Source organism: Convolutriloba macropyga, chromosome 14 (assembly GCF_964194025.1).
Source record: "Convolutriloba macropyga chromosome 14, txConMacr16.3, whole genome shotgun sequence".
Taxonomy (NCBI): domain Eukaryota; kingdom Metazoa; phylum Xenacoelomorpha; order Acoela; family Convolutidae; genus Convolutriloba; species Convolutriloba macropyga.
Genome location: NC_134481.1, coordinates 30755447 through 30773337, shown reverse-complemented (window position 1 = coordinate 30773337; position 17891 = coordinate 30755447). Strand labels below are relative to the sequence as shown.

At 36.0% G+C, this 17891-nt stretch overlaps 3 protein-coding genes across 3 annotated transcripts in view; all 3 read right to left on the bottom strand.

The window, feature by feature from the left end:
* The window catches only part of LOC142353324 (WD repeat, SAM and U-box domain-containing protein 1-like), an 83714-nt gene extending 74845 nt beyond the window's left edge, over positions 1 to 8869 (bottom strand). Inside the window, exon 1 of the mRNA XM_075405557.1 lies at positions 8853 to 8869. The gene's annotated coding sequence lies outside the window, so the exon portion shown is untranslated. The remainder of the gene's footprint in view (positions 1 to 8852) is intronic.
* The window catches only part of LOC142353323 (uncharacterized), a 34479-nt gene extending 25172 nt beyond the window's left edge, over positions 1 to 9307 (bottom strand). Inside the window, exon 1 of the mRNA XM_075405556.1 lies at positions 9174 to 9307. Coding sequence (XP_075261671.1) covers positions 9174 to 9275 — 102 coding nt within the window. The 5' untranslated portion in view covers positions 9276 to 9307. The remainder of the gene's footprint in view (positions 1 to 9173) is intronic.
* Positions 9308 to 9387: 80 nt separating this feature from the next.
* Positions 9388 to 10905, bottom strand: LOC142353433 (uncharacterized). The gene has a single exon (XM_075405666.1). It carries the CDS (start codon positions 10750 to 10752, stop codon positions 9508 to 9510), a length of 1245 nt encoding a protein of 414 aa, XP_075261781.1. The 5' UTR covers positions 10753 to 10905; the 3' UTR covers positions 9388 to 9507.
* Between the last annotated feature and the right edge of the window lie 6986 nt (positions 10906 to 17891).

The following is a 17891-nucleotide window of genomic DNA, read 5'->3' as shown; positions in this document are numbered from 1 at the left end:
TCGAAGTTGTCGACTTTTGATAAAGCGCTAGATCCATCCCAAAAGTGTTTGAAATTTTGTCTCATAAATGCGCGTAGCATACAAAATAAGTATGAAGACCTTTCGAACTTGCTTGAACAACTAGATTCGCAAACTATACTTATAGTAACCGAAATATTGATTTCCAAGCAACAGGACACTAATTTCAATATTAGTAATGAACATTTTTTCTTACAAAAAGCTCGATCAAAACAAACGGGAGTCCAGCGAGAGGGGGTGTTGGAGTTTGGATGCCCAGACACTTCAATGTTAAACTTAAGACAGAATTTGAGATAGCTAATGCAAATTTTTTTGAATCAATGTGGCTCGAAATTAATGAACCTCTGAAAGACAAATGTTTGGTGAGTATTTCGTACAGTCTGAGTAAAAATCTTTCCAAATTTTTTCTTGAACGAGTTGAGTGCTGAAGTATCTAATGCATATTCCTTAACAGACAATCTTCTTCTATTTGGAGACTAATTGACCAATTCAATAAAAAATAGAAAGAAATACTTGACAACTTTACATCTGGTCTGTTACTTAACCCAACAAATGTGGACACTCCCACACGCATCAGCAAAACTAATCAGTCCCTTATCGATCACTGCTTCATGGCAAAAAACCAAATTGTAGAATGAAAAGTGTGTTTGCCGCCCATTGAGGTTGATCACAATATCATATTTTATCAGAGTAATTTAGAAATGATAGGGAGGAACGAAGTTACATATTTCTTTAGAAGGACCATGAAATTTTTCTCGGGGGAGAAATTCAACAGGGACTTGGCTTTTGCGGACTGGCGACCTATGTATGATCAAGAGGAAAATTGTGATAAAATGTTTACAAATTTAAAGAAATTTTTCAAAGTATACTTGATCAACATGCACCTATAAAGATCTGTGATTCTTCAATAAAACAAAACAAAAAAGTGATAAACCATGGATATCCAAGGAAGTCAAAAAATTAATAGCAGAAAAACATCATTTGTACAATCAAAACAAATTCTCTCAAAACTAAGATGTTTTTGACGAGTTCAAAAAATGCTGTAACCTAGTGAACCGAAAACTATGAGATGCACATCACAAATATTCTGTTAATTTTTTTAAGCAATATGAAACATCGAAGCAGAAATGGAATTTAATCAATAAAAAATTAGGAAACCACAAACAAGGTATTAATGTGTCTGAAATTGAAATAGACGGAGCCAAGACCGTTGACAAAAAAGCAATCTGCAATGCATTTAATAATTCTTTTGCGGAAATGGGCAAATATTCTGGTGATTTCGTTCCTCTGAATATCCATAGGTTGGACCACTGTTCTGAAAAATTCAATTTGAGTATTGACTTTAAAAGAAATCTACAAAACCATTGATAGTTTAGAAAACAGTAAATCACCGGGTCCAGGATTTGTCCATGCATGGGCTTTAAAGGCGGCGAAGAACGGAATTGGTACTCATCTGCAATTTATTTTTCATGAATGTATTCAAAACAGTGTCTTTCCAACTGTTCTAAAACATGCATATGTCACACCAATTCACAAAAAAGGATCAACAACAAGTGTGCAACTATTGACCAATTTCGGTCACACCAACTTTTGCTAAGCTTTTTGAGAAGCTTCTCCTTTTCCAAATGATGGATCACATTAATAAAAACAACCTATTGAATAAAGAACGATTTGGATTCCAAAACAAAAAAATCTTCAACAGATGCAGTACTGTTTTTCACTGAGACAGTAGAAAACCATGAAAATGGGCGAAACACTGCAGCAGTTTTCTTAGACCTTGCAAAAGCATTCAATTCAATTTCCAACAAAATATTTCGCACAAAAAAGCAGAGTGCTTCAACTTCTCTGAGCCTGCAGTTAATTTATAGAGATCTGTTCTCGAAGAAAGATCACAATGCGTCAAAATAGGCACCGCGGTCTCAGAACACATTTTCGTTAATCACGGAGTACCGCAAGGCACAGTATTAGGACCCCTAATTTTTCTTTTATACGTTAACGATTTTTCAGAAAAAATCAAAGGTGACTTTGAACTTGTTCAATTTGCAGACGATACTAGTATTTTATGTCGATATGAACCAGGAGAAACAATTGCAACAAAAATTGAAAATATTTTACTGAAGACGGACAGTTACTTGAAAAATCAACTCATTTTGAATGCTGATAAGACAGAACTACTTTATTTTTCTACCAGGGAAGAATTAGAATCAAAAGTTACTTTTAACGGAAATTTAATAAAATCTGCTGAGAGTTGTCGTTATCTAGGAATACACCTTGACTCAAAATTGACTTTCGAAGCACATCTAAATGTAGTTTTAACGAAAATGGCGGCCGCCATTCGCTCACTCTATCAAGTAAGAAACCATATACCTTTGGAAGTAAGGTTGCAAGTTTTCAAATCCTTAGTCCTGTCTCATTTGTCATTCAGAGGAGTTTATTTACAAACATTCTCAGCAAAAAATGTACAGCCTATAAATCGACAGATTAATTGGGGCATAAAGGTGTGTTATATGCGTCGTAAATTCGATCATAGTCGTGATGTCCTCAAATCGCATGTCCTACCAGCTGAATTAATTATTTCAAAGTTTAGTATATTGAATCTCCACACAGACTTGAACCAGAGGATAGTATCAGAAACATTAAAAAAATGTGCAAAACGTCTACAGTTAAAACAGAAAAAACTGACAAAACAGCTGATAATAAGAACGCAAAAGTATACTAAGCAGAGTAAAAGATCTTTGATTTTGAAGAGCATATAAAAATGGAATAAGTTACCCTCTAACGTAAGAGCGACGGAGAACAAAATTCTTTTCAAAAGAAATTTAACAGAGTTTTTGCAACGTCAGCATGAAAGTTTTCCAATAGATAGACAGTTAGGATCATTCGTGTCTTATTTTTTTATATAGTAGAACGAACAGCTTAATGGGTAACATCAATTGATAACCAGAAGTTTGATGTATAACTTGATTATTTCAATAAATATTCGTGATTATTCTGAAGGCATGTAATCTTTAACCTTTCGGTTATATTATTAATTTACATGTTTGGAAAAAAAACAAAGTGTCAGTTGTTAGATACTTTTGTGCGGTCTTCATCTTTGAAGATTGAGGATACAATGCCTACTTTCCAATCAGTTGGGAATTTCCGCGTTCTTTTAATGTTGCTGAATAGGTTTTCTAGTGATGCGGAGATAACATCACAAGTTTCCTTGAACAAGATCGGCGGAACTGTGTCGCAGCCACGACTTTTGTTTGGAATGCGTTTCTTTAATTCCGACGTTATTTCGGCTTCACTGGTCAAGCTCAATTTTTCCGTACAGCTGCCTCCGGGTTGTTCAAAAATGTTCTTAAAAAACCACTTCACTCCGAGATGCTTTGTAGCTTTCTCTCTTTCGTTTAAAATGCTATAAGAAAGAAAGAGAATTAATTTCTTCATGTATGAATGAACATTTCAAATTTAAATTAGCTCAGAAATTTAGAGACTTTAAAACGAAATTAGATAGATAAGAAGGACTGACTGGCACTATAGAAATTCTAACACAAAGAGGACAGATAACAAGACCAGATGGTCTACAATGATCTGTACAGGAATGATGAATAGAAAACATCACATTTGAATCAATTGAAATCAAAAGTTAAATTGTAGCCGTAACAAACAAACAAAAAGATTACAAAAAAAGTGATGAGACTGTAGAAAAACTGCTTTCTGTCATCGATCATGGATTGCTACATGTTAACAGAAAGCAATCTTGTGCCCTACATACATTAATTTAGTCTAAAGCTTAATTTTTGAATTTGAAAATCTTTAAAAAATCGGAACTTAAATACTAGGCCTGCGAGACCTTACGATTGATCCCCTACTTACTCCCTTAGCGAGTTTGCCTCTACTGATGGTGGAATGAGCCTCTGGATTCAACTAGTGAAGCCAACCGGTCATGGACAATCTGATTGAGCACAAGCAGCAAGGTCAGGAGTAAGTAGAAGTCAGGAAAAAAAATACCCGCAGCTCAAACACTAATAACATACCGTACTAACTCAAAAACATTAACGAGGAAAGTGGTTTTGAATGTATAAAAATCATCCACTTCCTTATATGAGCAACCGATCAAGTCAGGCATCATATCAACTTTTTCTAACCGATCATACAAAATAGTTGATCGAAATTGAATAGATGAACGTTGAATTTTTGTTTTAGAAACTCATCTGAATGGAAGTTGTTGATAGATTTTAAGAAAAATTTTAACAATTCATAAATATCTAGTTCATACACAGAGAGAATTTTATTATCAGCGAATATATCTTCACTACTTTTGGTTCGTTTTCGGAAGTAGATGAATTCAAGAACTTTCTTTTGAATTAGGAACAAAGGTGTAAGTGAGCTATAGCTGAAGCACCCGCTAATTAGTACTCCATACAGTAAAACAGGATTAATATTGCTACGATAAAATCTTAGAAGTAGTTTTCTCGGGGAGCAATGCCTAAGCTCCGATATAATGCCACAATGCCTGGATAACTTTTCGATAAGTTTTGTAATATGGTTCTGAAAGCAGAGCTTTGTATCAATAAAAATACCAAGATACTTACACGATTAATTATTTTTAACAATAATATTATTAAACGTAAACATAGCACTGGAATTGGAAGCACTTTTACCAAAAGTCAATTGAACTGTTTTCAAACAAGTAGATTTCAGAGCTGTTACAAATATATGGAAGGTCATTTAATATATATATATATATATATATATATATATATATATATAGGGAAGAAAAAGGTACCTAAAACTGAGCCCTGCGTTACGCCACACTTGATTGGAAGCCATGTTGATGACAAGCCACAAACATCCAGCCGTTGTTTTCTCTCACTAAGACATTTAACAGAATGTAACAGAATGTAAGACATGTAACTTACGTAACAGAATTTCATGGTCTACCGTATCAAAGGCTTTTTCAAGATCAAGAAACAAAGTAACTACTTCTCGTTTATAGTTGATCTAAATCTTTCGGTAATGCAAGCTACCGCGTTAATCGTACCGTGCTTTGCTCTAAATCCATACTGTTTTTAATGAAAAAAATCCAAACTTTTCAAAATAATTGTACATTCTTTTATACATTGCCTTCTCAAAATTTTTACTGAAAACTTTCAATAGCGATATGGGTCGACAAGTGTTGATATCTGATTTACAGCCGTTTTTAAACAACGGAAAAACTTTTGCACGCGATAAATGTGAAGGAAATTTACCTTGTTCGAAGGATTAGTTAACAAGAGCAGCAAGGAGAGGTGATAGTTCACGGTTAAACGTCTTTACTATTACATTGCTTATAAAATCATCGCCTGAGCTATTTTTGTTATAAATTGAATGAGATCAGAAATTTCTTCTTCTGTGACTTCAATTAAAAACATGGTCTGACTTTAAGACGCAAATGTTTTCAATTCACTATTTTTAACGCTTTTTTGTTGAATCTCACAGCCGACATTCGTAAAGTGCATGTTGAACTTTTCAACAATTTTACTGCTGGTAGTTCAGTGTCGTTTGAGTCTATCAACTCAGGAACTATTTCAGATTTATTACTGATACCTCTTATATCGTTTAATATTTTACACACTTGTCTTGATTCTCCAATACTTTGATTAAATTTATCTCTATAATAATTCCGCTTGGTCTTAGAAATAAGGGCATTTAAATTTGCCTTAAGATATTTAGAAGTATTCAAGTCTGCTTCAAGTAGGGATGACTTCCACTGCCGATGTGCTTTGTTTCTTTTTATTTTCAAGTTCTTGATACTGTTTGATAACCAAAGAATTTGATTAGTTTGTTTAACATTGCCACTTCTGATTGGTGCAAATTTTTTAAGATTGTCGGTAAAGTATTTTCAAAAAATTCATAGGATGATTCGATGTCACCGTTTATTAACTCCCACAATGTTTGTATCTCCGTAGAGAATTGATGGGAAATTTCTTGAATTCTTGTGTTGCATTTCAAAAAACTTGTGTCTCTATTCCTTTGTTAGTTTATGATTCACCGATCCGTAGTACCATTTAAGATGAATCGGATAATGATCTGTAAAATTATTGTTATCCAACACGAAAAATTCAGGTTGCTTAATATGTTGGAAAATGAAATGATCAAGACAAGTTGAAGACTTGTCAACAACTCTAGTGGGTAGCGCTTCATTTATTACAAACCCATTACTTGCAATACAGCCTTTGTAATTCTTTGGGAATTTATTTTCCTTAGGGATGTCAATATACACTAGTCTTGATTCACCAATACTTTGATTAAATTTATCTCTGTAATAAATCCGCTTGGTCTTAGAAATAAGTGCATTTAATTTTGCCCATAGATATTTAGAAGTATTCAAGTCTGCTTCAAGTAGGGATAACTTCCACTGCCGATGTGCTTTGTTTCTTTTTATTTTCAAGTTCTTGATACTGTTTGATAACCAAAGAATTTGATTAGTTTGTTTAACATTGCCACTTCTGATTGGTGCAAATTTTTTAAGATTGTCGGTAAAGTATTTTCGAAAAATTCATAGGATGATTCGATGTCACCGTTTATTAACTCCCACAATGTTTGTATCTCCGTACAGAATTGATGGGAAAATTCTTGAATTTTTGTGTTGCATTTCAAAAAAACTTGTGTCTCTATTCCTTTGTTAGTTTATGATTCACCGATCCGTAGTACCATTTAAGATGAATCGGATAATGATCTGTAAAATTATTGTTATCCAACACGAAAAATTCAAGTTGCTTAATATGTTGGAAAATGAAATGATCAAGACAATTTGAAGACTTGTCAGCAACTCTAGTGGGTATTCCTTCATTTATTACAAACCCATTACTTGCAATACAGCCTTTGTAATTCTTTGGGAATTTATTTTCCTTAAGGATGTCAATATACACTTGTCTTGATTCACCAATACTTTGATTAAATTTATCTCTTTAATAAATCCGCTTGGTCTTAGAAATAAGGGCATTTAATTTTGCCCATAGATATTTAGAAGTATTCAAGTCTGCTTCAAGTAGGGATAACTTCCACTGCCGATGTGCATTGTTTCTTTTTATTTTCAAGTTCTTGATACTGTTTGATAACCAAAGAATTTGATTAGTTTGTTTAACATTGCCACTTCTGATTGGTGCAAATTTTTTAAGATTGTCGGTAAAGTATTTTAAAAAAATTCATAGGATGATTCGATGTCACCGTTTATTAACTCCCACAATGTTTGTATCTCCGTACAGAATTGATGGGAAATTTCTTGAATTTTTGTGTTGCATTTCAAGAAACTTGTCTCTATATTCCTTTGTTAGTTTATGATTCACCGATCCGTAGTACCATTTAAGATGAATCGGATAATGATCCGTAAAATTATTGTTATCCAACACGAAAAATTCAGGTTGCTTAATATGTTGGAAAATGAAATGATCAAGACAAGTTGAAGACTTGTCAACAACTCTAGTGGGTATTGCTTCATTTATTACAAACCCATTACTTGCAATACAGTCTTTGTAATTCTTTGGGAATTTATTTTCCTTAAGGATGTCAATATTTATCACCACAAATTACAAAGGGATCATTAGATTCAGTAAATGATTCCAGAAAAACATCCAACGTTTCAACAAACTCAAGTTTGTTGACTCTGGGAGCAACATAAATAGCGAGTAATTTGATTTTATAACTGTTGATTTCAACTTCAAAAAACAATGCTTCTATAAAATTTGTTGGCATTTCTTTTAGTATTGTCAAATTGTCCCGCAGCTGGATCATAACACCGCCACCAGTGTATGCGCGGTTTTTTACGCTGTATTCTTTATATCCACAAACAAGATAGTTTTCATATTCTTCAGAGTCGGAGAGCCATGTTCTTGTAAGACACAAAATTTCGGGTGGAGACAAGACTTGTTACAAGTGCTTCCAATTGCCGGTAATTTTTCTTTAGGGAGCGCACATTCACATGGAGGACAGACAAATGCTTTACCGTAGTATCAAAATTTCTTTTAATTACTTTGGGTTCATTTAGTTTTAATTTAGTGGGGTAAAAAAGCAGCTCACTCGCCGAAGCAGCTTTTAACATCATTCATAGAGTACTGTAAATCAATAGCACCTTGAAATAGCCCATTTATCTTATATATATGATTCTCTTTCCAGACGTAATAAATAGTGCCTTCTTTGGTCCAGCAAGAATCGATACGTTGATCTTGTCGCATCATTTGAAGGAAATTGAGTCTTGCTTTTGTTATGTCTTCAGATATCGAAAGATGGCTCAGCTCGGGAATAGACTTTAGTTCCTTCTTCCTTCTCAGCAGCTCTATTTCTGCAACACGCCTCGAAAAACGTAAATTATTGGTTTCGCCGAGCTACTAAATCTGGATGGCAGGCGATGAGCTATTGAGATGTCATTCGGCTGCAATCCTGCTTCTAAACAAGTCGCTATCTCAAGAACAGTTCTCATTGTTATTTCAGTTCGCTCCGGAATCACCTTGCCATCGTGTGTAGTGATAGTTTTTCAGCTACTCCAGTAATTCTGACATGTTCTCGTCGATTGTAAGATTCTAGCAGTTGTTTCAGATAGAACCTTAACATTGAGCTTCTCAACTTCATCGCTAAACTCCCGTCGAACTGTTTGCAAAATTTCATCTTCTATCTTAGACACTGCTTGACAATTCTTCGATGGTGCCTTTCAATCTGACAGATACGACTTTCACCACGTCAGGAATACTATTTTAGTGCGTCCGCGATGCTTGATTGCACTAATTTGAGAAAATTTCCTGCATCGCTCTCTGGGTTTACTTCGGTGCACGGTCTTTTTTATCTGGGCGATAATGTTCTACTCTGGAACTATTTAATAAGTTTATCACAACAATTAGGCTAAAAGTATCTGCCAGCTTCTATAGGCTATCGAATGCTACTTGTGTTGCAATTCCATTAAAATTTTACAGGGTTCTTGAGAAAATACCTTCAGCTAATAAGTTTTTTGAAGTTATAGTTTTCGGGGACAGTCACGCAATTTCGCGTTGACACAAAATCGATCACAAGAACCAATTTAACAAACTACTTTATTAATTTAAGTACAGTAAACTAGGCCTCAAATTAGTTGGGTTGTACTCTAATTTAGTTGAAAGCCAGTTCTACAGCACAAAAAAGTGTCAACAGTATCTCACCTCTGTATCATCGTCCTTAAGTCCGAGACGTTCGTGATCTTTACGTCTCTGCAAAATCGATGCCTTGGAAACTCGTTCTTGATGACAGGCGAGAAAACTCATTCATACGTAATATAAACAAACACAAATAATCTGAAATAGACAAGATTAACGGTGATACTTTAAAAACTTCAAGTTTATTCCGTAGAAGTGTATTTCTCCTCTGAAGCAAAAATAAGTAACAAACAAATTGAATTTATAACCGACTGATAACACATTTATACTACGTTTTCAAATTATAAGTTCATTTCCTAGTCCTGAACAAAGAACCCACTAACTTTTGCTCAAACTTAATTCATTTCAACCACGAAATATCGACAGAAGTATTTCCCGACTCTCCCTTGGCTTTGAGCAAGTTCCTCCTTGCGTCCAACAAGTTAAATAAAACGTCTACATTCTGAGGGTTGCCTTTAATAGTATATAAAGTAAGACCGCTTTGATCGTCATTTAGAGAGCTTAACTTGATTGCCTTTTCTGAAGCCTTCTCGATAATCTGCCCATCAAAAATTTTAATGTTCAAAATAAGTTGAAAAGTGGCATTCGTTCTCATAACAATTCGAACGGCTTCGCGACAGATTTCTCCGTCTTTCGATTCTTCATTGACCTTTAAAACACCTTGACCTCTCTCTTTCCAGTTCTTAATTTCGGAGTCATATTGAAACAACCTTGCGTTCATCTGGAACACAGTTTTCTCATTTTCTTCTCCAGTTTTGCATTGTGTCGGCATATTCAATTTTGAGCTCGCTTCTCCATTGCTATATCCATTTTGAGCACCGAACAACAGGGCTGGTTTTGCGCTATCAGTCGCAGTTTTAACAGCAGTGTCACTGCTTCCATTTGCAGATTTTTCAGGAGACTCTTGCGTCTCATTGCCATTGGACGTCTGCTGTGCGTCATCTGTACTGGTAGCAACCCTGTGCTGCAAATTCTGACCAAAAGTAAACGTTGAGGTAGCTGAAAATTGGCCAAATACAGGTTTCTCATTGCCTGTTTCCTCTTGGTTTTTGTCACTAGAGCAACCGGAATTTTCGGGCACCTTTTCATCTTGTGCAGAAAGAGAGACTGTCTCCTTGCCATTACTTTGTTTATCTTCGTTATCATTCGAACTTGTTGCAGCGGCATTTAGCAATTGGTCATTCTTGCCAGAACAATCAGATTTATTTGAGGCAATAGTTGCAGTCCTGGTCAAAGAAAGAAACTTTTCGGATGGATTTGAGTTGTTGTCAAGTTGCGATGCATCATTATTATTCTGCTGGACCGAGAGGAAAACACTGGATGCACTAGTATCTAATTTGGAGGGTTTTAGAAAACTGTTTGATTTCTGCGTCGTTCCTTTCGCATCAGAATCAGTACATGTCTCATCGTTAAATAAAGTGTCGAAGCGGTTGGACAATTTGCTTTTCTTCAGTATTGGCTGAGATGAAGACTGCTCATTATTGGTTCCCGGTAGAGTGGGTTGAGATTCACCGTCTCCACTCCCACCAATGACAAGACTACTTCGCTTGAGAATACTGTTTCCCTGTGGTCTATTTAAAGCCATCGATCTAGAACGTGGTAAAAAAAAAACAAGTTATAGTATCAAATGATGTTGAGAATTGATGGTATAATTCATGTTGAGAAAGCAACGTTTTGTCCACATTTTCACATGCACTGGTGGAGCTGAACCATCAGCTTCAGACGCGCTGAAAAAACTCGCATCGAAGCTCTCTGTGCCAGTAGAGGACAGCTACACTGACGTCATTTACAAGGACAGAAATCGGGCCCTCTAATTATACCCCCTTATGATACTATGCTTGGGGGGGGGGGGCTATAGGTTATCCGCCCCACTAAGGTGCGGGAAGAGGGGCTATAATGGGGAAGACCCCAAAAATCAGCATCACTCTCCTAAGGCGCTCCATCCTCTGCTATCGCGGTTCTAGGACACTTCGACCACGGGGAAATTGATGACGCTTTAATGGTTGTTAGGGCTTTTGAGTCACCGGCTCAAGGGTGTTGAGACTCATTCTGAATATAGCTCATCAAGTTTATAGATAACTTTTAGTTTGCCATTGGATGAAGTTTTATTCTAATTTTGCAGTTATTGCAGATTCAGCACTTGCAAATGATTCGCCAGGTGTATTTCTTATCGTAGTTGTAATTATTGGCTAAGACACATTTACAGCAAAAACCATTGTAATATAAAACTTACAGCAATTCGCTAGGCTCTAGCAGCCGCTTTCAAAGTTTGATATTCCTATACTAATTGAATCTCTAGCCGCCCATCCAACACAATGTTAAATTTTATCAATCTCAGCTACACGTTTAGTACCACGGCAGCCTCTGAGACAGATAATTCCCATAACCAGATAACTATGTTACTGCCTGCAAGCATGGGTTGTCTTTTTATTCAGAGAATATTGTTGCTAGTTGCTAGAGCGTGTTGAGGACACTGCTCCTCCCACACAGGAAAACACGAGAAACAAAACTACTTCTTCTGTAATACAAAATTCGTCGTTGATATTTTAGATTTTTAATTGCGTCGTAGTAATTGAATGCTTCCTTAGCTTGGCCTCACTTGGACAACGGATTAAAAACTTTAATGTAAAAGAAACCAATTTGTCAAGTTAAAATTACTTCCGTTATTTAAAACAAACGTTTTCGAACTGTACGTTCATCGTCAGGTTAAAACTTTTTCACAAATTGTTAAGGATAAAAAGAATATGTATTTACATTTGTCTGAGTCCACAATTAAAACAGTTCTAGGAACTATTCTAAAACATTCAATCAAAAATTTTTTCCTAATAAAAAATTTAGCCTATTTACAACTCATATTTACATCTGTTATCAATTTCTTTATAAACATTCCTATTCCGGATTACTCGATTTCGGCAATGTTTTTGTATTTTTAGGGGTATTCCGGAATTAGCCTAATCATAAGCATCACTATTGTGGAGCTTTTGCATATTTCATTTTCTCATGCGGAAAATGTTTTTGCCCTATGTATTCTTATCCAGTCAAAATTATGATTTGAACTAAAATTTTAGCATTAAACTTTTTCTGATTTGAGCTAAGATTTATTAAAACTTTCTTGGCGTTGAAAACTTTAAAGCCAAAGAAAGTTCTAATAAATCTGAGACCTATCCATTTGATCTGATGTTAAAACAAACAATGCTATAATTGCTAGAGGGCTTGTTGTAAAATCTTGCGCCTGCTCATTATTGGTTCCCGATAGAGTGAGTTGAGATTCACTGTCTCCACTCCCACCAATGACAAGACTACTTCGCTTGAGAATACTGTTTCCCTGTGGTCTATTTAAAGCCATCGATCCAGAACGTGGTAAAAAAAAACAAGTTATAGTATCAAATGATGTTGAGAACTGATGGTATAATTGATGTTGAGAAAGCAACGTTTTGCCGACATCTTCGCATGAACTTGTGCAGCTGAACCATCAGCTTCATACGCGCTGAAAAAAGTCTTATCGAAGCTCTCTGTGCCAGTAGAGGACAGCTACACTGACGTCATTTACAAGGACAGAAAACGGGCCCTCTAATTATACCCCCCCATTATGATACTATGCTTGGGGGGGGGGGGTATAGGTTATCCGCACCACTAAGGTGCGCGAAGGGGGCTATAATGGGGAAGACCCCAAAAATCAGCATCACTCTCCTAAGGCGCTCGTTCCTCTGCAATCGCGGTTCTAGGACACTTCGACCACGGGGAAATTGATGACGCTTTAATGGTTGTTAGGGCTTTTGAGTCACCGGCTCAAGGGTGTTGAGACTCATTCTGAATATAGCTCATCAAGTTTATAGATAACTTTTAGTTTGCCATTGGATGAAGTTTCATTCTAATTTTGCAGTTATTGCAGATTCAGCACTTGCAAATGATTCGCCAGATGTATTTCTTATCGTAGTTGTAATTATTGGCTAAGACACATTTACAGCAAAAACCATTGTAATATAAAACTTACAGCAATTCGCTAGGCTCTAGCAGCCGCTTTCAATGTTTGATATTCCTATACTAATTGAATCTCTAGCCGCCCATCCAACACAATGTTAAATTTTATCAATCTCAGCTACACGTTTAGTACCACGGCAGCCTCTGAGACAGATAATTCCCATAACCAGATAACTATGTTACTGCCTGCAAGCATGGGTTGTCTTTTTATTCAGAGAATATTGTTGCTAGTTGCTAGAGCGTGTTGAGGACACTGCTCCTCCCACACAGGAAAACACGAGAAACAAAACTACTTCTTCTGTAATACAAAATTCGTCGTTGATATTTTAGATTTTTAATTGCGTCGTAGTAATTGAATGCTTCCTTAGCTTGGCCTCACTTGGACAACGGATTAAAAACTTTAATGTAAAAGAAACCAATTTGTCAAGTTAAAATTACTTCCGTTATTTAAAACAAACGTTTTCGAACTGTACGTTCATCGTCAGGTTAAAACTTTTTCACAAATTGTTAAGGATAAAAAGAATATGTATTTACATTTGTCTGAGTCCACAATTAAAACAGTTCTAGGAACTATTCTAAAACATTCAATCAAAAATTTTTTCCTAATAAAAAACTTAGCCTATTTACAACTCATATTTACATCTGTTATCAATTTCTTTATAAACATTCCTATTCCGGATTACTCGATTTCGGCCATGTTTTTTGTATTTTTAGGAGTATTCCGAATTTAGCCTAATTCTAATTATCACTCTTGTGGAGGTTTTGCATATTTCGTTTTGGCATGCACAAGATGATTTTTGCCCTATGCATCCTTATCTAGTCAAAATTTTGGTTTGAACTAATATTTTAGCGTCAGTCCCCGCCCCCTATATTCAACACGTGTGTTTAGTTCCGACTTCAGCTTGCTGATGTATATAGCTTCGATAGTCTTTAGTTTTTCAACTGTCCAAAAGGCGTCCAGAATTTTCCATTCAATGTCATTCGTGGCGCCACAACAATCAAACAGATGTTGAATCCTTCCTTTGATGTTCTGTTATCCTTGTGGTAACATGCCAGCATTTTGCCCATTTTAGATGGATGCGCATCGATTACAATATATCTCATATACCACGTGGGACTTCAGGTCTCTATCGAAAGATGATTTTAGGGTGGGGAGGCATGATTTTATTTTCCGCGTTATAAAAACCACTTGCAATAAGCATAGTTTCTTCAATTTGCTTGCAAAATTTTGATTAAGGTTGCCTCTGTATTGTAGAAAAATTATTGGCTTATCAGGAGATCTAGTCTTGCTTTTTTGATGCTCTTTTGGTGTTGATTCTCAATTGGTCTTTACCGCCACTTATTATATTTTCTAGAGTCTGGTTCACTGTCTTTGAAGACCATTCCTCTGAATACTGATTTTTGGTCCAGCAGGTTTTGTTCTTATCAAGAGCCTGATCGAAGGCCAACCAATTAGAGATTGCATTAAAAACCGTGTGAACCGTCCCTTGAGTCACATTTTTATGCTGAAGCGGTGCACAGCTTCGAAAATTCAGTATTATTCCGGTGTCAGTTGGTTTTTGTTACCAATGACAGTTGATAGTGCTTTTGCTGCTCACATTTATGTTAGTGTCAAGAAAAGGCAAATCGCCTTCCATGTCAACTTTTTCTAAGGTAAATTGCAGGTTGTTGTGTAATGTTTAAGTACTCGTCCCGGTCATCTTGAACAGTGCAGATGATATCATCCACATACCCTTTAATTAATTTCATCTCCTCATACTGCCTCACTGTCTGTTGATTGCTGCAATAAGTACAAATCCAAACAACATCCTGCATGTTGGCGTATTCCTCAATCGTTATGTTTTGGCATTTTGCATGAAACCAGTTTTCAATGATTCACTTTCTACTCTTCTTCCTCGGAAAGTCAATCTTCAGTTACAGTCTTTCCACTTCCCCTTTCGGTCGGATCTGGAGATACTTTCACTCAGCTCTGGTCTTTGCAGTGATGCTTCAAACGATTTCATCCACACGTTTGCTAGCAGTACAGCCAATGATGCACCTATAGCCAGACCATCTGATTGTACATACCAGATCCCATTACCTTTAAAATGAACATTTATCAGTGCAAGTTTTAACAAATTTTTCATGGCGGACCTTGGGATATCCGGAGCTAGGTTGCTTGAATATAGTTCTCTTAGAGCAATTTCTATAGCCTGTCCAACCAAAAAGTTGGTGTACAAACTTTTTACGTCAAGAGATACTATCTGCTCGTCGTCTTCAAGAATGAAAGACTCTAAGGCCTTTCTAAAATATTGCGTGTTGGTTTCAACGGTGATTTCTGGAAATATGGTGTCGGAAAATATGGGATATCCGGAGCTAGGTTGCTTGAATATAGTTCTCTTAGAGCAATTTCTATAGCCTCTCCAACCGAAAAGTTGGTGTACAAACTTTTTACGTCAAGAGATACTATCTGCTCGTCGTCTTCAAGAATGAAAGACTCTAAGGCCTTTCTAAAATATTGCGTGTTGGTTTCAACGGTGATTTCTGGAAATATGGTGTCGGAAAACTGTTTAAATTTTTGTAACTGCTACCAGGTATTGAAAAAACAAGTTGAAGAGGTGTATCTTCTCCATATACCTTTGGCAAGTGATTGTGAGCCTGTTGATCTGAGTCTTCGATAAATTTTATATTTTGCAGTTAACCCTTCTTTAGGCCCTGTTTTCAAAACATTTGACAAAGTAAATAATGTAAAAGATAATTTGTCAAATTGAAATTACTTCCGTTATTTAAAACAAACGTTTTCGAACTTCACGTTCACCGTAAGGTTAAAATTGTTTCACAAATTGCTAAAAAATTAAAACAATTCTAGGAACTATTCTAAAAAACTCAATCGAAAATTTTTTCCTTATAAGAAATTTAGCCTATTTACAACTCATATTTACATCTGTTATCAATTTCTTTATATACATTCCTATTCCGGATTTTTCGATTTCGGCCATATTTTTGTATTTTTAGGGGTATTCCGAAATTAGCCTAATCCTAAGCATCACTATTGTGGAGCTTTTGCATATTTCATTTTCTCATGCGGAAAATGTTTTTGCCCTATGTATTCTTATCCAGTCAAAATTATGATTTGAACTAAAATTTTAGCATTAGAACTTTTTCTGATTTGAGCTAAGATTTATTAAAATTTTTTTGGCGTTGAAAACTTTAACGCCAAAGAAAGTTCTAATAAATCTGAGACCTATCCATTTGATCTGATGTTAAAACAAACAATGCTATCATTGCTAGAGGGCTTGTTGTAAAATTTTGTGCCTTCTCATAAGCGAAGAGATGTTTCAAATTGTACGTCATAGCAAACCTCATGCAAACTTTTAGCAGCCGCTTTCAAAGTTTGATATTTAAATACTAATTAAATCTCTAGTAACCCCTTCCACACAATGTTAATTTTTACCAAACTCAGCTACACGTTTTGTACCATGGCAGCCCCGCAAAGAGATAATTGCGTTAACCAGACAATTATGTTATTGCCAGCAAGCATGGGTGGTCTTTTTTCCTTAGGTTTTTTTCGCGCTTGACATGGACAACGATTAAAAACTTCGCCAAAGAAAGTTCTAAAAAATCTGCGACGCAGCCGTTTGCTCTGATGTTAACTCAAACGTTGCTATCTTTGCTAGAGGGCTTGTTGTAAAATCTTGCGCCTTCTCACAAGTGAAGTGATGTTTAACTTTGACTTCATAGCAAACCTGATGCTTCATTTACTCAAACTTGTCTCTAATTTCATTTTGCCGCATCTGCGTATAACCTCCTTTTGAACAGTGGAGAGCATGGACTAGCGTGCATTTTGTGCAGAAGTATAGTCGATAATCGATTGCCTCAGGATTGTATCGAATGCAAAGGCTGTCGGGAAACTACAATTTTTTTAAGATAAAAGCGTATCACTTTAGTGGCAAGGCATTGAGCTTTTATGGAGCTCCTTTTTTGAAGCCAAGCCCATTACGTGACGGTGTATTCAAGTAAATGTCAAACAAAATCCGTTTTACGAATTTTCATCCTGTCAAGTCAAACTCTGTGTTCGTGTTGTGTAATTTTATTATGTATGAAGTGAGTATTCGAGAGTTGTTTTTTCAATGGGGCTCGACATCAGCGAGCAACTTAACGTAGTCAGTGTCCTATTCTTGTCACTCCCTGATGTTGTGTCCACCATCCAGTGTCAGTCGCCTATAGAAGTGACCCGCGTCGTCGTTGATGACATGTTGTTCCAGGAATGACTGCATCAAACCATTTTCTGTAGGACCACAAAACCCTTCTGAGCGTTAGGAGTTGTTCTACCCACTAACGCACATTTTGCCGAACACCACTCGTCAAACACATCTAGGCGTTTTGCAGAAGGTTTTTTTTGCAATTTTTTGAAATTTTTTATCCGAATAAGAAAATATTTGCGATGGAGTTGCTATGAAGGGTTTACGCGTAGATTAATTGCCTAAGTACTGATACCAAAACACGGCCGCCGTCTACAATATTGACATCAGTTTCTTTGAAAACTTCAAAGCTCAAGAATTCGCCCAATGCTTGAAATTGAATTGGTTTTTTGAAGCATTCACTCGAAAATGACTACTTTGAGTGGTTAATTCCAAAACGAACTTAAAAGCAGTTTCTCCAAGGATCCTGTCGCAATGCCATTTTTACTCGACTTTATTTGCGTCTTTTTCGATTTGCACATGATTTCAATCAGTTGATTATGTCTGTATCATCAACTTTAGT

Excerpts from the sequence above, each read along its gene's own strand:
- LOC142353433 (XM_075405666.1), bottom strand. The coding sequence starts at position 10,752 with ATGGCTTTAAATAGACCACAGGGAAACAGTATTCTCAAGCGAAGTAGT.